Source organism: Vigna unguiculata, chromosome 6 (assembly GCF_004118075.2).
Source record: "Vigna unguiculata cultivar IT97K-499-35 chromosome 6, ASM411807v1, whole genome shotgun sequence".
NCBI classification, from domain to species: domain Eukaryota; kingdom Viridiplantae; phylum Streptophyta; class Magnoliopsida; order Fabales; family Fabaceae; genus Vigna; species Vigna unguiculata.
The window spans coordinates 24315664-24338498 of NC_040284.1; the positions used below are offsets into that span (position 1 = coordinate 24315664).

The 22835-nt window shown below is 33.0% G+C and overlaps 5 protein-coding genes across 7 annotated transcripts; all 5 read right to left on the bottom strand.

The window, feature by feature from the left end:
• Positions 1-995: 995 nt before the first annotated feature.
• On the bottom strand, positions 996-3146 carry LOC114189257 (F-box protein At5g03970-like). Of its 3 annotated transcripts, none has more exons than XM_028077984.1 (2): positions 3028-3146; positions 996-2474 (listed from the first exon to the last, which is right to left on the bottom strand). In XM_028077984.1, the coding sequence occupies exon 2, from the start codon at positions 2451-2453 to the stop codon at positions 1245-1247; it is 1209 nt and encodes a 402-aa protein (XP_027933785.1). In that variant the 5' UTR covers positions 2454-2474; positions 3028-3146; the 3' UTR covers positions 996-1244. The 3 variants fall into 3 exon arrangements, with proteins under 3 accessions (XP_027933785.1, XP_027933787.1, XP_027933786.1); XM_028077986.1 differs by having other exon boundaries at positions 996-2477; positions 3028-3143; XM_028077985.1 differs by having other exon boundaries at positions 996-2488; positions 3028-3141.
• A 1869-nt stretch (positions 3147-5015) lies between these two features.
• LOC114188797 (inositol phosphorylceramide glucuronosyltransferase 1-like) lies at positions 5016-9393 on the bottom strand. The gene is made up of 10 exons (XM_028077443.1): positions 8899-9393; positions 8650-8770; positions 8056-8241; positions 7745-7908; positions 6817-6924; positions 6540-6677; positions 6313-6447; positions 5724-6009; positions 5496-5619; positions 5016-5358 (listed from the first exon to the last, which is right to left on the bottom strand). The coding sequence occupies exons 1-10, from the start codon at positions 9148-9150 to the stop codon at positions 5217-5219; spliced, it is 1656 nt and encodes a 551-aa protein (XP_027933244.1). The 5' UTR covers positions 9151-9393; the 3' UTR covers positions 5016-5216.
• Positions 9394-10223: 830 nt separating this feature from the next.
• Positions 10224-13142, bottom strand: LOC114187498. Its single transcript, XM_028075758.1, has 6 exons — positions 13034-13142; positions 12830-12903; positions 12621-12690; positions 11132-11241; positions 10668-10782; positions 10224-10580 (listed from the first exon to the last, which is right to left on the bottom strand). The coding sequence occupies exons 2-6, from the start codon at positions 12891-12893 to the stop codon at positions 10496-10498; spliced, it is 444 nt and encodes a 147-aa protein (XP_027931559.1). The 5' UTR covers positions 12894-12903; positions 13034-13142; the 3' UTR covers positions 10224-10495.
• A 1293-nt stretch (positions 13143-14435) lies between these two features.
• On the bottom strand, positions 14436-17238 carry LOC114186608. Its single transcript, XM_028074562.1, has 2 exons — positions 16643-17238; positions 14436-16098 (listed from the first exon to the last, which is right to left on the bottom strand). Exons 1-2 carry the CDS (start codon positions 16755-16757, stop codon positions 14522-14524), a joined length of 1692 nt encoding a protein of 563 aa, XP_027930363.1. The 5' UTR covers positions 16758-17238; the 3' UTR covers positions 14436-14521.
• Positions 17239-20169: 2931 nt separating this feature from the next.
• LOC114188546 lies at positions 20170-21420 on the bottom strand. The gene has a single exon (XM_028077118.1). The coding sequence runs from the start codon at positions 21418-21420 to the stop codon at positions 20170-20172; it is 1251 nt and encodes a 416-aa protein (XP_027932919.1).
• Positions 21421-22835: the final 1415 nt, after the last annotated feature.

The following is a 22835-nucleotide window of genomic DNA, read 5'->3' on the forward strand; positions in this document are numbered from 1 at the left end:
TTAGGCCTCTTCCATTTTATTCCCTTTATATTTTTTTTCATTTCTTTACTTAAAAAAAGGCATGAATTAAGAAATGTAATTAATGTTTGAACTTTCTAATATGATAGACATTAGCTATTGTTTCTAATATGTTAAGTTTTAAAGTAAGCATAAATGAGAGCATGATTAAAAAACTAAAATTGAAACTTTCTTAATTATGGTAGAACATGGTATTATAATAAATTGAAAACAAATGGGAGAACATGGTATTATGATAAGTGCTGTAAGTTTGAAAGCTTCCACTAATTCATTAATTATGGTAGATTGTTATGCAATTTGGTCAGCCGTTGACTTAAAGAGTAGAGATAAGAAAAAGTAAAATAAAACAGCATTTAAAGAAACAGCAACTTAAAAAAAAAAAAAAAACAGCATTTAAAAACCTTTAAAAACAACATTATCAGTACTGCTATTCAGTTCGACAACGAGTAATATTCGGACACATTTGAAGAATCCCGTTATCTTTAACACAACAGCAATTTAAATAAATAAATAAAAATAGCGTTTGAAAACCTTATATATCTCCTCATCCCCTAGACTTTTTACTACTCAATCATATTCTTTCTTACATTTATATATAATGATAAAAACTTCTATATCTTGTAATTTTTTTTATTTTTTTTTTTCTATTCTTTACACTGCTCCAACTAGATAAAATTACTTATTTTTTACTCTTGCGTTTTTGTCCATCCAAACAAGCTTTCTATTTTACTTTCTTTGTTTACTATAATTTATATCCTTATACTTTACTTCTCTATTTCCCTCTTAAAACAAACAAAGTATTACCTTAAAGTACTCAGATTAAATATTGTTTTATAAAATAGTTTTCAAAACAAAAATAAAATAAAAAAGAAAATCCAAAACAATCTTGCTTTCATACTTAGTTAGCACTAAAGGACCCAAAAATGATTAGGGCTTTTACCCGTATTCATACTAGAAGTTCCACAAGATCCCTAATATGCACCAGAAACATTCCTACAAATTTATATTCATTTCTTCTAGGGAAAGACCTAAAAAACATGAGCAAAAAGGTAATATTTTTCATTGTTTGACAAAACACCAACCTACCGGCATGTACACCACCGAATCTATAAGAGAAGTGAAGGTCCTACTACTATGAGCATATGTGTTAAAAGCAAGACCCTAAAATTCTCTGTTCCATCAAAATAGAAGTAAATAAGTCCCTAAAATTCCCTTGTTTCATGTCATCACGAGGCACAGGATGCGTGTGGCCAAGATGGTAGAAAGTAAGGAACTATTTTGCTAGATTCCCAAGAAATGGAACCTCCTCGACCCTGATAATTAACAATTTCCACCGTTTTGGTCTGTAAATCACACAGCAAAATGTTCCACCCTGATCTTACGAACACAGACGTTGAATTCCGTGGAAGGAATGACAGTAACTGGGTTTCTTTAGAATGTGTGCTCAAAGATGGCATCTGCTTCCACAATACCTTAAAATTTAATCTCCATCTCAGCACCCACTTGTACTTCATCCGAGTACAGTTGCAGTAAACAGATGAATCCTTATCTTCTGGTTCCTTCTCAAGCATCCATATCTCCACACCAAGGTTATTGCTCTGACCATACTGCAAAACCCCATTTGATGACTCCCCAAGAACAGATTCCTCATGCTCACGTGTTAACACAGCTGTTGGTAGTCTAATCAATGCTATATACCTATCTCCAAGACGAGGATCATAAATGGCAAGTTTCCCCCACATTGCAAACCAGTGTACAACCCCTCCAACCACCATAGCTGCGGTTCTCGGGCGCAATGCAAAAGATGTTGAGCACATCAGAGTCGATTGCTTCCATTTTCCAGTGTTTGATGAATAAGTCTCAATTGACACACTGTTGCGTTCCTTAAGCTTGCATTCACACCTTGCTCGGATCACTTTGTAGCATGTGTCACCATCAAGGGATTCCTCAACAATCAATGCCATGCACAGAACTTTATAGAACTGCTGAGGTTCTGGGAGTTGATGCTTTTGCTTGGAGACAGCGTTGTACACATAATATGTCTTTGGATGGAAACCAGAAAGAACAATGCCTTTGCAACTATCAATGAAATACCCGAGACGTTTGAGGATTCCAGAGTGTTTCAAATCATCACCCTCTCTACAAGTGGACAAGAACGGAAGTGCAGGCTCCCAACGAGGGCGACGGTACCCATCTCGAGGTCTTCCAAGATACAAAAAGTTGCATACAAAAAACCCCACAAGTCTGAAACTTTGCCCCCATCGTTTCGTGTAGCCTTGACGAAAAGAAGAACTGCATATTACTCGCAGCCATATTTTTGATACAACAATTAATTTGGTGATGGTTGATGGTGGTATTCGAAGTAGGATCTCATGCAGGATATCATCGCAGTTAAGTGCAGAGCCATTGACATTGATTCTTTTCATCCTCTCCATTCTTGTCAAGCAAGTTATATCCTGCTAAGCACAAACTAACAGCATTTTCAGAAGAAACAAAGAGAAACACAGATATCTGTTAACTGATAATGGGATGCATAAGTTCATTCATTGATTGTATAATGATAAACAAAACAAATCAAATAACACTATGTTCACCACTGGTCTAGATTTTGCAACAAATGTACAAATTAAAACCCATTTCATTCAGGGTTCAAGAAATCAGAGGAAAAACCTGAGGTCAAGTTGTTTATACACCATTTTTATATGAATTGACATCGTTTTTTGTTTCCTGAAAAGGGGTTGAATGTGGCTTTCTCAGTTAAAAGTGAAACGTATTAATGATATTAAACTCGTTTTTCTACTTTTCTGAGGATGATAAGAAGTTACCAACACGACTTGCAGGAGGCCATTTCTTAATCAACAAGAACTAATGAATCCCGATTGCATTTAGTTAAAAAAATTTGAACAAATTAATCCCTTCTGTGAATAAATAAACGGAAACTGAATATCGCAGGATAATTGCATGCAAAGATTGTTTGAATTTAGAAGAAACGGAAATGGATTCACTCACTCATGGAAATTGGGGTTTCAGAGGAGAGTGGTTGCGGTGCATGCTTGCCCTTGTCGATTGATTCGATCGATGAAGCTAAGACAAACGAAGAACATTTTTTGACACAAGAAACGCTTCGACTGCTTGGGCTTTTATTCTTAATGGGTTGGATTAAATTGTGGATCAGGCTCTATCGACAATTTCTTCTGGCATTTATATAAATTTTTATATTTTTTTGATGGGTAATCTAAAATATATTTTTATATTTTGTATTTTAAATGATATAATAAAATATATTTTTTATCTCAAAAAACAGAATTTAAAACATACAAATTATATAATTCAAAATATATGTTTTATTTATTCCAAATTATTCATTGTAAAATATAAAAATCAATGCAAATGCAGGTTAAAATTATAGAGGTGCAAAAAGAAATAACTCATTGGTCAAGACGACTTTCAACCCAAACTTTTCTCATTGTACATACATAGCTATTTTCTCTATTTTTATTTGCCCATTATTTTTTACATTCAGAAACCAAGAAAATCGAAGGGAGTGAAGGTACAAAAGTATATTTTTTCTTTTTCATAGATGAGCAAAATTAAATATATGGATAATAACTCCATTAGACTTAAACATGATGGTGTCTATTATGGAAGAAATATGTGATTTATATTTTAAAAATTAACTTGTAGAGAAACCTTTGTACATAATTTGAATTTGGCTTTATTTTAATGTCAATAGTTTTTGTATAAATTAAAGGGTTAAATATGTTTTTGACTCCTCCCTCAAGTTTCAGTAAAATTTGAAATTTATCTCTTTGAAACTTTTGACCAATTTAGTCTTTCATCTTTCGAAATATATAGATTTAGTTCTTTTAATCAGATTTTGTAATTTAGTCTTTCATCTTTCGAAATATATAGATTAGTTCTTTTAACCAGATTTTGTTAAGTTTATCTGACGTTTCAAACGTATTTCATGATAGTATTTGAATTGTTTACATAGTTTGACCCATTTTCGCTTAAATGCTAACTCAAATATTATCATCAAACGCGTTTGAAACATCATATAAACTATAAACTGAACAAAATTTGATTAAAAGGACAATTTACGCATTTTTAAAGATAAAAGACTAAATTTCAAAAGTTTCAAAAAGACTAATTCTAAATTTTACTGAAACTTGAGGGACAAAAACATATTTAACCATAACTTTAGTTTTTACATTGTGTTAATGTATACTTAATGTTATCAATGAATTGTAAATTTTTATATTTGACTTTTAAAAATTAAAAAGCTAACCCCTTATTCATACATGATAATATTAATATGATTGGTGATAAATGTCATTTTTATGCTTTATCAGTTGCTTATAGCACAATAAAATTTACGTTAAATTTACCGAAGATAAATAAATTCAAACTCGAATCCACACGATTACGTGGGCGATCCACGTATTTATACTCGTCTCTAACTTTTTAATTACATTATATATAATAAATACCTTTTCTCATTTTGTTTTTGTTTTTATGCGTAGATAAAAGTGTATGTCACCATGTTAGTTAAGTGTGTATTAAACATTTTTCTTGATTCACTCGTTTTCCCGTTATAATTTAACAGAATCCTTACCCAATTGGGTAATAGTATATTTCTTTCGACAATAAACATATAATATAAAATATGTTTGAAACACAAAGTCATTGAAATCAAAAAAATTCATTATTAAATTGACAGGCTCTATAAAAAAAACTACATTTAATATAGTCCAACTAAATGCAAAATAAATATAAAATTGTATTATATTTCCGTGCGAAATCTGTTTTTAAAATTTTAATTGTTTAATTAATGTTTCTAATTTAAAAGATTAAAATAATTATCTTCTGATATTAAATTATTTCATTGTAATTAATAATTAAAATTTAATTTTACTTTTATTTTTATTTTAAAAAAACGGACTGATAAGTCACCCAGTCCGTTTTGCCATTGTACCACCCACGTTAACTCAATGAAGTTTAACCACGTAAAACTGTTCGGAGATTCTATTACGTGTGATTTCAATATAAGGTCATCATCTAAAAAAACCAATAATATTACAACAAAACCTCGACAAAATAAAATTACAATGCTAGAAGATAGACAAAAATTCCCTACATACATTTTTCACAAAAACAAGGTTACTTATGTAATTTGAAAAAGGGAATGGGTTATGGAATCAACATGGGAAACACAAGTTGCTGTTTCGAGCAATGTCACGTTCATCAAAGCCTTTAAGAAATGATTGGTTAGCAAGATGTTCAGAAGCATATGTCATGAAAGAAGCCAATATTATGCCACCAACAACCATCAAACCTAACCTGTTGAAAATAAATATGTAAAGGTAAATTCAAGGAAATTTTTCATAATAATTCTGATCTTTTAGTTCCAAAACTACTTCTACATCCACTTCAAAATTAGAAAAAACTTTTTAGATGTATTTTGGAAAACAAGTTACCTTGCAAACAATGCAGTTATTCCAAAAAGACAAGGCAATGATGGAGCTGCAATGGCCAACAAAGCCATGCCTAAACCATAGTACCATGTAGCAACGTCACAAGATGACAACGATCGTTGATGACCTGTAATAAAGAGAGCATATAGGTTCAATAAAAATATTATAGCAGAAAAAAGTATCTCAGTATCTGAATTCAATGAAAAACAGCTTCACTCTTGAAGAACATACGTTTTTCAGAATCATGATCGGATGACCCAGGATCTGACAAGGAGGATGCTACTCGTGATCCCACCATTTTTCCCCACTGATAAATCAAACGGAGATAACCTCCAAATAGTATAAAGAAAATTGTGTATGTCCACTCATACATCAAAAGCAATCCAGTCCATGGCATCACTTGCCGAGGAACAATCAAGAGGGATAATCCCAGAGACACCACTGCAACCATAAAGCAGACACAGACAGAAACACCACCCAAATAAGCAGGAACCTTGTTCTGAGGGCCATTAAAGAGCTGCATGACACCATAGAAATAAATCTTAGTATGTTCAAAACACATATAAATCTAAGCATTAAGTTCAACCAATTAGAGGATAAGCATCCTATCATTCAAAGCCATAACATGATCAGGTCATTTGATGATATGGATAGTCAGTCACATAGACAAAGTTTCCTGGGCCGGAAAGAATGTTGGAGTTGGTGCCAGGGATTTGGGAGGAATCCCCACAGGAAGTTTTTCATCAAATGATTTCATCATGTGAGGTCCTTGAATGGTAAGATCCAAATCCCCACCCAGAAGACAGAAGAGAAAACAAACCTGATGGATTGAATTAGTCGTTGATGTTGAAATACTAGTATAAGAAAGTGGCCCGTTTGATCTAATCTTATAATAAAGGTGTCTAACTTGATCAAATATCGAGCTTCTACAAACTGAACTGAAGTGCCCAGGATTCTACAAATAATACAATGTTATGAGACTTACATAAAGCTGAGGGAGTTTAATGCTAAGAGATTAGACAAGAATATGAATCCATTGTAGCTTACCTTCATAAATGAACGATAGCATAAGAAGAGTAAGGCACATAGAGGTAGCAAAAAGAGAAATTTCACAAGAAAACTGTCTTTAGGATTTTGCCCCTCTCCAGTTCCAGGAAGGGATTCCTCAAGCTGTTCTCTTACATCCTAAAGCAAACCACCAAGATTAGAACACACAAGTCAGTAATCTTCATATAACAAATGTGGTCTTTGTGAATATGACAATGAGAAAATCTTTTATAATACAACATCACAACGAAAAATGATAATTGACTTCCAAAATTACCTGCCACACATCAACTGGTTTCAAAAGCCAAGAAGTCCACCAGTCCCAAGGCTTAAGGGGGCCCAGTGTATAGTGAATCACACGCAGTTCATTTTCGTCTACCATCCACTGGATTGATCAACATGAAAGTTGGAATGTTAGGTAATAGGATTGAAAGATGAAAGGCTCCTTACCATATGAAGATATGGGGGAGGGTCATTGAACATAGTTCTAAAATAGGACTTAAATCTTAACAAGAAACTACTGATTTCTAAATGAAATAATTTCCACACACCTACCACTAGTTTTAAAAATAGGGAGAACATTTCAGAATTTATTGCAAGCAAAAGTTTCTACAAACCACACATGCCTAAAAAGCAAGCTTCAAATACCAGACAATAAGAAAATGCTAAGATGATGACAAACCGATCAACACAGAGTCCTTGATTCATTAATAAGCTCAGATTAACATGTGATGATTCTTACATTGGTTTTCCATTGGGAAAGAGCCTAACGTATGTTTGCCTACAATCAATTAGTTATTACTTCATTGATTGCTTGCATGAGAATTTGTGCTGGTGGAAAAAAAAAAACTGTAAAGCTGCTACATAGCCTACAGTGAATTTTTTATTCTATAGAAGCACTAAATAAATCCTTGGTCAACATTAATAGAGGTCACTTGAATGCTATAATTTATTCCAATGATCACAAAAATTATCTGATGAAAAGACAGCACACATAAAACAAATCACATCTGGACAGGCATCAAAGTGTAGTACTATATCAGACAGGATAATCATTCATTTGTGCAACCAAACCTAGTGCATCTTCCATCTCAACTGAACTCGAATGAGCAGATCCAGCATGATTAAGCTAAAATGGGGAATATATCTCTCATGCCTCACTGACTCTAATTACTCATTACCCCTTGTTACCTATATTTTAGTACCTTATTAGCGAGCATGTAAAGACCGACATCAGCATTGTACAGTGTGGATAGTCGCTCCATTTCAGGAACTGGTCTGGACTTCAACACCTCAGGACTCAAATTCGGCTCAAAAACATGTGCATTGGGAAATTCAGAGAAATATGAATTCAGAAAACCCTGATCGCCTGTCAAAAGAAGACAAAACAGATGAAAACCATTGTTAAAAAGCTACCCAGTTTAAATTATATCTAGCAATATAGCAATTAAAACAAAAAGAAAACTTCATAAGAACAAAGTAATTGAATATAAAACTACCCAGAAATTGTTTTTACCTCCTGTGTAAGATGCAGTAGTTTTTATTTTGCTTATCATGTCATTAAAAACAGTTTCAGATGGCTCCACCACCATGACTCCCGAGTTCAACCTCTCAGAATGCTTTAAATTTGCACAGAATTTCACACACTTGAAAAGATCGTCAATATTTTTAACCACAATAGTGTCCGCGTCAAGGTAAACAACTGCACATTCACATTCAGAACATTCAGAACATTCAGCATATAAACAGCCAATAAGCCACACATTGGACCCCTTATAAGAAAGAAAGCTTAAAGTCAAAACCCTAAATTGTCTCTTTAAATTTCAATTGATCCAAAAGCAACTACCAACTAACTGAACATATAAGAAGCCTTTAACTAAGTGCAAGAGCATATCACATGCTCTAATTTCAAAAGCAAGAATTTAATTAGAACAGCAGCTTTAAAAATCATACTTAAAATGATTTTTCATTGATTGATAGCGTAGAAGTCTTTATTCAGGGACAGCATGAAAATTAAACTCGCAACATATATGAGAATTATAAGTCCATCCTCATATCTACACTAAGATCATATATATACACACATAAAAGGCCCAAAGAAAAATGCTACCTTTCTTGTAGTCAGTCATGTTAAATATTTTTAGTTTTGTATAGACACCCCAAAATCTCTTTGGACGCACTCGATTAGGATTCGCCAGTAAACTAATCAACTCCACTATCCACCCGTCAGCCTTCAACAAATCCACCAATCAACAGTTAATACACAAACCACACAAAAAGTAAGGTGTCAGCAGAAAGATAAAGTTGAAAATTTCAAATCTTGTGGAAGACCCATTAAAAAGACGGTGCTGATGATTACCCGGAGAAGGTTTTTGGCATAATCAGAGACACCATCGGAGACCAACACGACCATATCCTTGCTGGATCCAGTGTTGCGTATTGATTTTCCCAGAACTCGAACACCCAACAAGAATTCGTCTCCGTACAAAAGAGTGACGTAAGCTTCATCCGTTCTCTTGGTCTTGGATCCCACACACCCTTGAAATTGAACACAAACTAAAAGTATGCAAATGATCGAACATAGCCACCAAGTAACACTGTTTGGTTTCATTATAACTCGATTCCGATTCGCCACCACCTTCTCCTTTTTTCAGTTGGGCTCTGACTTGAATTTATCGTGGCGGGTTACACAATAGTTGAAAGTTGAATTGAATTTTCCAGCTTTGCTTTTCTCCGTCGTCTCTGACCAGAACTCTGGCTGTCTTCTCTGGCTGCGTGCTTGCGACTTCTAATTTGCTGCGGTGACTTCCACGGTATAACGCTGCCTCCCACTCTATCATTTTTCGAGGAAACCGAGAATAAATCGCAATAATTATCAAAAGCCTTTTTTTTCTATTCTTTAAGCTTTTCTTTGTTCTAATGTGTATTAGGTACGAGAAAAAAAATTTGAGTCCTTTTAAATTTTTGTTTTTCAAAATTAAGTCCTTTTATTTTCTTTAGAAAATATAGCAAGAAAACTATTAAAAAAATGAGTTATTATAGGCATTTATTCATTTACATTTTTTTTAGAAGTCTAATTCAGTTTAGCAGTGTCAACTCTTATAAATTCTCTAACCTACGTTTAGTTCCTACCTGTGAAAAAAAAAATAGTAAAATTTCATTTTACATACAAGAAATTTCCAGCTCAATTCTTCCAGAGTGGAATATGCGGCAAAACCTTCATAAGTTTTCGAAAGCTTGATTCCAATTGTGAAATATCTCTGGATAAATCACAGTACAATTGATACTTCTAGTGGATTTTGAGTTGTGATTAAGTAATTTTCTTATCCAAGAAGGTTTATTTTCAGTTTGAAGTTTCTTAATTTTCAGTTAGAAGTGATTTGTTTATTTTCAATGTGTGTGTGTTTGAGCTTACTAATTTGATTTTAGCAATTGGACCAATCCATTAGCCTATCATACCAGTCTCTGATTAAGTGACCGTATAAAAAATTATTTAGTTTGCAACTTATTTAAATAAGCACTGGAATAATTATTTATATTTATAAATCATTATTGTCATAATTGATTATAAAAATGAGATTTCTATTTGAATACATTATGTGAAAAATGGTTTTCAGGTATTTTATTTTGATTTGTTTGACCTGTGAACAAAAATACTTTTTACGCAAGATTACAAAACCAGCATGAAATCAATTATAGCAACCATTTGATATTTAAAATAATTTTGTTCATGTTTATATCAACATGAATATTCGTTGTTCTGAATTTAATATTAATGGTTGAGATGAACCAATAATACACATAACAAGGGTTAAGACCTGTCTCTCGTACACTGTCATCTATGTGGTTCTGTCATCACCAAGATACATGGCTGCAACCATCTGAACAAAAATTGGAGTGAAAACAGAAATGATTAGCCTTGTGGTTAGTGGATGCTACAGATCTGCAGGACCATTTTAAAGATTTTTTCGCCCTAATTGCCAAGTTAACTGATCAGCAGCTGCCATAGCACGAGATGCTGGACCGATGGAACCTTCATACCTGTGAAACTGAATGATGAGAATACGCAGACTGAATAGTGCATTGATGATCCATGATAAACATGCTGAATTTGAATTATATGCTTACAGAGCAACCAAGATGTATGCTGCTGTTTGTATAACAATAACACCTTCACCAGCGGGCTTTGACGTGTTTATACACCTTGCACTAAACCAGTTCTCATGAATTGATGTGACCAAGTCTGTCATTCAAATTTCCATTAGTAAAGTATCAGAAGATAAACTACAATGCACCACGGTAGTAGATAAAGTTACAGAGTTCATAACTCTACGTGTACGAGTAGAACACAGTTTATTATCCCTCAACAGTATACAGTCTAAAACAATTATCAATACCATACATGCTCCAAGAGTTATTGTACCATAGCCCAAATATCTAAGAGTCGTAAACTCATATTACCTAGATGTGTTGTAGTCTTCGGTTTCAGAAATTTCATATGTCCTTATGGTAGAGGACATAAAAGAAGTTGAAAAACAGAAAGCCGCAACTAATTATATAGGCAAACTAAAGACAGCTGAGTTTGAGCTTACACTGATTGGATCCAATAACGAAGAGCTCTGTCTGGAGTTTATTTTGTTTGATGAAGTCCATAAAGTTACTCAATTCAATGGGATTAGCTTTTATTCCTTCTTGTGCAGCACTGCCAGCATCAAATAGCTCAATGAGAAATCCAATATTTCTAGAAATAAAAAAGAAAATCCCACCTAAAGAAGTGCCACACAAAGCAAGTATGAAGTTTAGGAGGCAATGTGCACAAACTTTTCAGAAACAAATACTTAAATCTCCTCAACCACATACAGTATTAAAAAAAAAAAAAAAAAAAGAGATTTTCAAACAAAAACACAAAACAACTTACAATGTCACAACTACTTTTGCTCTTGGATTAAAACATATAATGTAACAGTAGCAGCTCTGCTGAATCGATACAGTGATATTAACCTGGCAGGACATTGCATTTGATCCTAAGGAATGAACCTGCTATAAACTATTGAAGTGGAAGGAGAAAAAAAGAATCTGTGCGGCTTACATAGCACCGAGTCATTACAACATGGCTTATGTTTAAAATATTTGACACTAGGACATCCATATATACATATAATCAAATGAAACTAAATACAAACATGAAAAAAGATGTAATTGCTAATCAAGATTTAAAATGAAGCACTTTGTCTCTCAATGAATAATCCCAGAAACAAGAAAATTAATTATATATCAGCAAAGGTATATTTATCTTCTCAAGACAAAATAACTTTCTGAGTTTTACACCTTCCTTAAGATAATGAGTCGTGATCAGAACAGTAAAAAGGGCAATTACTTTATTTTATATTATATTCTGAAAGAGCTTTTTAAATGTTTAAAAATTTATTAGTTTGACAATGTTCATCTCTTTGACGACTATAGTTATATGCAGATATCAGCTCAAGTGTCTGAGCCAGCAAAAAATATAGAACTAGTGCTCATACAGGTGTCAAGGAGGAGTCGATTTTGAAAACGTGTTTGATACTCTTGACACCTTAAGTAAAAGGGGTATCCATACTTCGTGGAGCTAGTTTGGGGTACTTGATGAAGCCTTCATTCAAGCACGGTTTCAGGCAACAACAGTGGCCCTTGTTTTGTTGTTTCAAGTAGTTCAGGTTCTTGGAGCAATAACAATGACAAAATCTTACTTACTAGGTGTACCTTTATCAGAGCACAATCAGAATATACAGTATTCCATCAAAAAGAGTTAAATAAACACTGGTACCAATGAAAATTTGTATGATCAACATAAAATGGTATTATCATGGAATTCTAAGACAAGTTAGTAGATTCAGAACTCGCTTAAGTTCAATATGAATAAAAATTCACCCAAACAGCAAGATGGAAGCTTCAATTATTTATAACCTAGACTGTAGGCAACAGAATTACATTGTTTACTCATTCCATGTACTTTTCTATCATAAAGAAAAAATCACACCAGATAAAAACAATAAAATAAAATAAAATTCATAACAAGAATCAAACACAAATCCTTCTTACATGGTAGATAACAATCGAGATGGTCCAGTGGGGTCATGATTGATTAGCAAAGCAGCTTTTAACGGATGACCTAGAAGTAGTAGGATGATAAAAATATGAGATTAATATCACCGAATTACATAATTCACAAAAATTAATTTTCCAAAGGGTGATATAACAAAAAAACATGTGTGCATATGAATGTGGCTCGAAAGCAAAATCTTGCTAACCAGAATAACCAACATTGGTAGAAGCCCACTTATCCCACGTTTTATGCACGAACGCCCAATCCATTGTGTCGCGTCTGATAAAGACAGTAAAAAAAGTAAACAAACAGTTCAGGAATTAGATTAGACTAACCTTCTTTGCAATTTAACTCGAATAAAACAGGATAATTAATCAGAAATAGTAAAATAGACGCATTGAGTGAAAACCTAGATAGATGGATGGAGGAAGTAGAAACAGAGAGAAAGACTGAGTCTTGGAGTTCGCCGAGTGACTGAGGATGGTTTCTTTCTAACCTGAACTATTTGTGTTTTTGTTTGTTCAATCAAGAGTAGTCTTATATGTTACAATTACAATTTATCTTGTAAATTTTCCTATTATTTTATAAAATAAAAAAATTGTTGTTTTGGAATATATTTAATTAAGTTTTAGGTAAATATATATATATATATATATATTTTATTAAGTTTTAAATTTTTTATATTTTGTAATTAAGTTTGATTATTCTTTTAGTTTCTTTTTTTTAATCGGTTATCTTGATTTTTCCTCTTTCTTAACTTGTTTATTTGTTTTTATCTATTAAAACAATTATGTAAGAATTATGTAATTAATATAAAAATCTTAAATTTATTTTTAGTAATAAAATTTTAATATTAAATTGGAAGTTGGTTCTTATTTCAAATTTTGATAAATGTTAATCTCTAAATTTAAAAAGTAATTGATATATTATTTTTAATCTATTAATTACATTAATTTTTTTTTATTAACATGTGAGGATACATATTTGACATATCAAAATAATTTATGTATTATTATTTATTTTGAAAATTCTGAAAATTATAATATATTAAAATTTTAGATAAAGATAAATTTTAGTTTGATATTAAAATTATGGAACTAAAAACATATTTATCTATTTTTTTAATTAATATAAAGTACCAAGTAACATATTTATCCTATTTTATAAAAGAAACAAAAGTGGTGAGGTTTGAATTATTTTTTTGTTTTGGAGAGTGTAAATATATTTTGTGTCAAAAGATATGAAAAAGTGATATATGTGTTGGATAAATTTTTATATATCGTTATCCTCTCATTTTTATTAGACAACGATTATACTTATAGTTTTATGAGAGTATTGACATCCTATTAATGTTGTATCCTTCTCTTTATATTATTTATTTATTTATCTGTTAGCATGATTCTTGAGTTAAAATTAATAATACTTTTAATATTCTTCATTGATATTTTCCACAGAGACATCTTTATAATTTAATATCTAAGTATAGAAGGCATTTTCAATTAAAAGAGTTTTATCTTAAGTGAAGGAAGGATTATTCTATATTAATAGTAAAACATGTGTCTCTTAACATGTAAAAACAATTAAGTTGTCTCTAATTCACAATTTCATTTTACTTCGTGCGGAAATTACACAGGACTCATGTATTTCATCACCGAACTATATAATTGATCATGGAGTGTTAATGTTGTTTTCAACGTCTCTCATGTTTCTAATGCATCAAACACCGTTTCTCATGTATATCTGTTCATATAGTTCTCTCCTCTCTATTTTTTAACCCGTTACTTTTCACCTCTTCTGCTAAAAGATAAATGTTTACGAGAAACAAGGCAATGGTGGTAGCATACATGATATAGCAGAGAATGAAAAAAATAGAAAAACTGATGAAGAAGAGAGTGAACTAGTAGCACTTTTCATCTCCTTCCCAATTAGCCTTTCCCTTTGGACCAATTGGCCCCTCTTCACCATAAAGCTCAGTAGGAAACAATTCAAACAAATTCTCCACAGATAATCTGACATACACAGGAAGCAGATCTATCAACTTGTCTATTTCAGAACGTGAGTCATAAACAATAGCAGGACCCCATTCTCTCATATACTGCAACCAACATGGTTCTGCAATAGCTCCTTCACCAAGATACTCAGCAGCAACAACCTTGTATCTGCTGCTAGAATCCACTTTAAGTTTACTTCTACCTGTTTCATTCCTTGCTCCTATTCCAAGTTTGGATGCTCCCTGAAGGTAGCTCCCAGGATGAGGAAAACTTGCATGGCCATGCCTTGATGAATAAACAACTGCTTTATTTCCTTCAATATACTCCAAGTTGAATGCATTCACCCACTCTCCTCCACTGTGCTGTGAAAAAAACACAGACCATAGTTCTCCTGTGAAGTTGCTCACACGAAGAGTGAAATGCTCCCAGTCACCAACATGTTCACCAATCTTGTTCATCTCAATCTTCACCAACCCCACTTGAAGTATCCCAGGTCCATTGAAGGGGCAAAACACCCACATAGCAATATCAGTAAATGTTCCTCCTAAAGCTGGTTTTACATGAACATAGAGTTCTGCACTCTCTAAATCTCCCTTCTTTACATTATTTCTAGCCTCACTATCACTAGGCAAATCTATCCAAAAAGCACCATCATTTGTTCCTCCACTTGGTAAGTTTGATCCCTCGTTATCTATTGCTTTACCCTTCTCACTGCCTCTTGAACACAAAAGTGCTCCGTTTTTGAAAAACCATTGCACTGATGATGGCAGGTATATCTCATCAGGGTGGAAGTACACAGTGGGGCCATAGTGATTAATGAGTGCATGAACTTGTTCTATGTTTGGCATGGCATGTAAAGTGGAGTCAAGATTCTTCAAGCAAGCAATATCTGTCCCTTGTTTATTGTCAGAATAGGTGCTGCAGAAGAATGTGCCAACTGATACACCTCTACTCCACATCCCTCTTTTACATGGCCTTGTGTTCCAAACCTTGAATGAAATTTTTGAAAACTTTGAGTTCATAGATAGTAATAGATCACAGGTCTCACAAGTTTCTGTCAGATCTTCTCGCACGCATCTAACTTTTTCAACTTCAGGTTCATCTGGTTTGTTGGTAACCACTATGCCCATTGCTTTGTATCCCAATGGAGGATTTGGCAACCAAAAATACCCACTTCCATCGTGTGGTGAATCAGCACTCCATATCAAAGTGTAGTTGATTGGTTTTTTGAGAGCTGGAGATTCAGCTTTGAGTTCAGAAGAAGTTTCGCGAGCCACAAGAACATGTCCTCTCAATGGCTGATCATTGGACTGGCAATAGTGACCAAGGCAGAAAAAATCATCTGGAATCTCCACAGGTTTGTAGAATACAAAACCCTGAGATTTACCATGTGAGCTTTTGCTGCTCCAAACCCTCTCAAACTTACTTATTTTCAAAACTTCTAGGCTTCCAAGGCTTATCCTTCCTCCAGCAAAAGCACCACCTGATACCATACCATTCACAAACATTTGATATTAAGGTAATAATTAATGATAAGGCAATTAATCATGTTTAACCCCAAAGTTAACAGAGTGACACATAAATAGTTTCGAATCTCTTCCTTAATCTAAGCTAAAAAGCTGTTAAATATTGCACCATCAGGAGCTCTAAGCTAAAAAAACTGTTAAATATTGCACCATCAGGAACTCTAGCTCATGAAAACATCCACACAATTATTAAACCAAGAAGGGTTATTCATAACTATCAATTTGGAACAACACAAGAATAGCTGAAAGCATCACAGGAAAAACGAACATGGTCTAAATCTTCGTGTAGCATATCCCATCCTAAAAAAGTAAACTAATTATGGGATTGATTTGAGGTTTGAAAATGTAAATATCCAAGCTTCAGCTTCAATATTGTATATGCCAAAAGGAACGCAGCTGTTATAATCCAACACATACTAAGTTACTAACATTTGTTGGATATAAACCGATTCTGAGAAAAAGCAGAGAACAGCCATTAAAGATACACAAAAAAGCACACACCTTGTGGCCACTGTGGAAGAGGTGCTGGCAGAGAGAAGGGCTCTGGCTCAGAAGGGTAGGATTCAGGAACACTGTTCCACCAAAAACAGTCACAGCTAAACATCTCTGACACCATCACCAGCAAAGAAAGTGGCAGAGATGGTTTATTATTCTTCAGAGTCCTCTCTCCACAACCAAACGCTGGAAGAGAGAGGAGAAAGATTTTTAATTTGTTGTTGATGGAAAACAAGAAAATGCTTGAACTATTCTCCTCTCCTTTATATCTTCGTTGACCAGTGACAACAACGAAAGAGGAAAACCATGGCCCATTTAATTTTCTTTCACTCTTCTTCTCTCTTCACATAACCTTTCTACGCATTCTTGCTTATTCACCATCTTCATATATATCTCTGTCTTGCTTAACATAAACTTTCCCCCACCCACCCACCAAAAAAAAAATCAATTTTGTTGCATTTCACTTCTCAAAAATATTCTTCTCTCAATTGGGCATAGTTTTACAACAGAAAAGGAATATTAAATTTAAGAATTAGAGTACATATTTACTAACTTTTTCTTAATCCAGTTATTTACGTGTAGTGAAAAATTCCTATGACCTTGGAGCAGAACGAAGTGGATAATAATGGACGCGACAAGAAAAAGGGAAATGAAGTGGTTGAAGCAAAAACAAAACAACAAAGAAGAAAAATGCGATTTGTGGGTTACAGTTGTGAAGCGATTGAGGATGTCAGTGTCAATTTGGATACGTGTCCCTGTCCCATGTTGCGTCTCAGAAAAAGCATAAATCGTAAATAACACGTTGCTTTTCACCATTAATGTACTTCAACTACTATGATCAAGCTTATGTTCTATTGACTGCAATTTCAATGGACAATCGTTGAAAGGAATGAAGAGTAATGAGATAAACATGCTTAGCACAAAAGTTGAGATTATTGTCTCAATCAACTAACATGAAGGAGCTCATTTCATCTTGCATATTAGTCAAATAAGATATACATAATAAATTTTAAAGAAAATACCATAATTAAGTATGCTTATTGTATAAGTATATTATATTACAGTGTGTATTTTTATAATAATAATTATTTACTTTATGATTATTAATGTTGTATAATTAAATTAAAAATATTACTAACAAAAACGTGTATAAATATTTTTGGCAAATCTAAGTTTATTTTCTATTTTTTATTTGTGTATTGTCTGCGATGGATTATTCCAATGTAATTTATAGGAAATATAAACATTATTATAATTTTATTTTATTTCATGAGAGAATTTATTTTCTTGTTAAATCCTATTTTTGTAGTATTTAAATTGTTTATAGCCTTTTACTATTAATTATGTTTTTAGTTCAGTAATTATTAACGTTTTTTCTTCAATTTCTATTAAATTTTGGTGAATCTTAATTCCTTTCAATTTTTTAGTTCATATTTTTTATCTTCGTAATTTACTTGGTGCGTGAGGTTGATTACTTGTATAATGTAAGGTCTATGTGATGATATACTATTTTTTAAAGTGTTTTAATTTATTTATTTTTCTTTTGATTTCTCAACTACCAAAAATAAATAAATTATGAAAAATGATTTACTATGTAAGTCTTCATTCTCTCACAAAATGTTTTAGTCCACAGTATTTCGGGAAAAAAAATATATTTAGAATGATGGAGACATTTTTTTTAAGTGAAATGAAAAAAATCTTTTAAATTTAACAAGAGGATAAACTTATCATCTGAAAACAGTGGTGTGACCTTTTACAATAGCATTTATAGATGGAGAAGTTTTCATGCACACCTCTCAATCTTCATATCCTTTTCCAACACCAATTTTTATTTTTTACTTTCTACGTTAATTCATTTCAAATTATTTTATGTTTTAAAATAAAAATATCATTCTATTGACATTAGGTAGGTGTTGAATAGAAAAATGGATAGATTTAACAGCAATAATATCAACAACTTTCTTTCAATCAATCATGGAATGAATGATAAACGTAAAATGTTTCTCAAAAGTAGAATATGCATGAAACTGATAGTGGCATCTTGTATGATAAAAGTCAATCGTCCCAAATTAATAATACATTTTTGTAAAAAACATTAAACATACAAACAGTAGTGGTGTTCAAACAATAGCTTGGAAATATTTAAATAAATTTACAACATTTTTTAAGGTGCCAAACAAAATAAAATCCACTAAAATTAAAATAATTATTTGTATTTGCATATTCATTTTATATATGAAAAAAAATGGTAGGTCAAGACTTCCCTCACCAAAACTTAAGTTCTGCCACTGTATATAAAGAGTGTATCGTAAATTATCGTATCTATAACAATATAAAAAAAATAAAAATCCAACTTATTAGTTTCAAAAAAAAAAATTAAAAGGAACTAAATCTATTTTAAAATACGTGTCTTAGGATAAGAAAAGACGATTACCTTATTTCAATTGTCCTATTTTATGATCACCCATTATAATATCTATCTTGCATAATTTATAGATACTATAAGTATTACTTATAATTTTAAACTTGTGTATACATTTTTATAATATAAAATATAATGTTGGTTGAAGTCCATTTGTGACTAACAATTAATAGTTGATCTATAAGAGAGAATCGCGTAAAGACTCAAAAATATTTTATATCGATCGTTCGTTTATTTTGTTGGAGTCGAAAACTTCGATCAAAGGAATAAACACCAATTAAGCTTAAAAGGTAATCCTTTGATTACCTTCATAAACATGGTTATTATTGGGTTGTGATTAAGTCTTTAAAAAGATAAAAGTCCACTAAAAACACTATAAATAAAGAATATAGGTAAAATAATTGGAACTTTTTTTATCTTTAAATAATTGGAACTTAACTAAAACTAATTACTTACTTAAACGTCGAAATTCCATTTGCAAGTAACCCAGTCATTCAATTAGTTGAAAATCAACTGTCTAAAGTCAACGACAAAAATAAATTCAATTAGTTAAAAAACGAACGATCAAAAATTAATAAACAAGGAGAAAAACCTGATGAAGTAACGTAAGAGTTTTAAACACAATTTATATTATATCATCCCTATAATTTTTGAATGAAAAATATATTTTATCTACTAAATTTTAATAATTTTTTCTTATAATATAAAATATTATTTTATGAATAATTTTAAAATATTAAAAATAAAATATTATTTTATGAATAATTTTAAAATATTAAAAGTAATAAAATAGAAAACTAATAAATCACTTAGAAAATATCGCGTAAAATTATAACGTAAAGTTGTTAAAAGTTATTTTCCTTTTCTATACACGTAATTTATCATGGCATGTTCTCTTATTTTTATTATATTTTATTCGTCGAACCTTATGAAAAGCATAGCATATTTATTTTTAATAATGAAAAAAATAAAAAACATTTAGATAAATAATTACAAATGATGATAATGAATTAAAAAATACATTCATGTAGGAAAACAAAAGGCCTTTTGGTTGCATTCAAGAGGTTGTCTGAGTATAGTGTGGCATGCATTAGTTCCTTTCCTTAATTCCTCAAATAAAGGATTCATCGTAAGTCAGTTCCGACGACGACGCCTCAGTTAGACGACTCTTTTCATCTCCGTTCTTCTTCTGCCGGTTCCCCTTCGTGCAAGTAATCGTAATCTCACACCCAAACACTGTTCCAAAGCACGAGAACGGCTCGCCGCGTCTCACGCCACGCCTAGGCGTCTGTCCCACGCGCTGCGGAGTCTGTCCCACTCGCTGCGGTGTATGTCCCACTCGTTGCGGCGTCTTTCCTACGCGCTGCGGCGTCTTCCCCACGCGATGCGGCGTCTGCCCCACACGATGCGGTGTCTGCCCCACGCGGTGCGGCGTCTGCCCCACGCGATGCGGCGTCTGTCTCGGGTTCCTCTGCTCCTCGCCGTAATCCTCAAATGCCGGAGAAAGCTCCGCCCTCCACTTCTCCATCTTCTTCACCACAGCTTCATTCCCGCTATTCATCGACCACCCGTCAATCATCGAACTTTCGGCCGTACGCGGCGGCGGCATGGGGTACAATCCCTTCGCGATCGCCGCAGCCACCACCGATGGCGACGGCCCCACGTCGGAAATGAGCGAGTTTTCGTTGAAGACGCCGCCTTTCCGCACACCCACGTCCAAATCCTGCTCATCGTAGCCGTAACGTTGCGCAGTCCCGCGGTAGGCGCAGTCATTGATGGTGGAATCGTTTTCCTCGCTCTGACAACGTTGTAGGGTGAAAACACTAGCAGTTTCCAAAGGCGAGTGCTTTTCACGGTCCTCCTCGGTAATTACTTTTTTGTTTTTCCTAGTTTCTAGTTGGTCATCGTTTCCGGAGAAACTTAGTTCGGAATATAGTGGCATGTTCTGCATGGCGCTGTCGAGGAGGGTGATACCGATGTTGAGGTTTCCCCGGGGGCGACCGGAGGGGCGGAGAATCTGGAGCTCCACGAAGCGGGTCTTGGATTTTCTTTTTTTGTGGAGGAGGTTGGTGACGTGAACGGCGACGGTGCCGATGAGGACGGGGCTGAGCCATGTCTGAGCGTAGATTTCCATCATGATGATTGCGTTGTCGGAATTGAGGAAGTGGTCGTCAACGCGGAACACGAACTTCTCGTTCCACATGGGGTTGGTGTTACCCTCATGGTCAACTTGGGTGGTGAGTCTGCGGTCTGGGTGGACCCAGCCCACAGCGTAGGCCCGAACCGGTTTGGAGACCTGGGGCAGATCTTGGGCCGAAATCACGTTGATTTCTAGGAGCTGGTATGGTTCAATCTGGGCCATGGTTTTGGAAGCTTCGACAGAACGGAACGGGGAAGATGGTGCTGCTACGGTGATCACACCACCACTCACTCGCTCTCTGCGTCGATGAAAAACTCTCTCTCATCGCTTGTTCTTATATACCTTTGTCTCGTGAGCGCGTGGCTGTCATTCCAGACACACGCAAAGGTTACTTGTTTGTAAAACTTACTGGATCATGTCACAATACAGGTGTTTCTTCTTTCATGCGCTGGGAAGAGGGAACGGAAAAAACAAATTTTTAATAGTGTTAATTGTAAAATTAGGTTGCCTTCGATCATTTTTAGCCAAAGCTTCTCTTATTAAATTATTTTGTTATCAAAATTTAACTAGTTTTAATTATTTTTATTTAAGAAAAATCTCAACTATATGCTATTTCATTTCCAATAATTGTTTCAAAGGTTTGGGGTTCCGATATAGGTTTTCGAATAAGGTCTTTTGAAGAGCACTAATTTAGTGTAAAAGTTTTTATTTGTGAATGTTTGCGAAAATTAATACTTGTGATTGATTCATATTAAAATTAAAATACATTATACAATGGATCCTTCTAATATTTACTAGTTACTTTTTTATAATAAAAAATAAAAATTTATTATTATGGAAATAAATATAAATAATTTTTTTAATTTTATTACAAATGAATTTTATTTATTTTGTAGGTAATTCTTTTATTTTAGATAAATCATAAAAAAAAAAAATTTAACAAGACTGTAATTTAAAAGGTGAAATGGATAAGATAATCATTTAAAATTTAAAATATAGTTATTTGAAAAGTAAAACTTAAAAAAAAAAAATGTATGTGAAAATTCCCTTTATATATGCATATGCTCATTGTTAGATGATCCACTTGTTTGTTCATGAAAAAGTCTAAGAATTTATTCAGTCCCCTTTTAAAACAATATATTCCAACAAACTTATCTAAAAAAAGTTTGTAAATGTTGTTTGTGAACTCTATAAATGTAATTGGAACATTAATTACTAAAGCAAGCATAACATATTCAAAATGTTCATATTTGGATCTAAATATTGTCATTAGATGTATTAACCAAATTTGGATAAATAAGTCAATCAGATCTAGCTCATGTTTTTGTTGTGCAAAAATATGTTAATATAACCTTTGCTATACTAATAATATAATCAATTAACCAAGTAATGTATGAGTGATTAACAAAAGTAATGTAATGTAATAGTGACCAAGTATAAAGTTAAGTCCACTAAAATATTCAGTGACTTTGATTATTATTTCCACCTTCTCCAATTGATACATAAACAACTTCAATATTGGCAAAATATATAACTTACTAATTTCTTCACATTGTTATATGTTGTGCTTGTACGGTTTTCATCTCACTACTATGATGAGAAAAAAAAATCTTTCTTATAACTATAGTCACTATAAC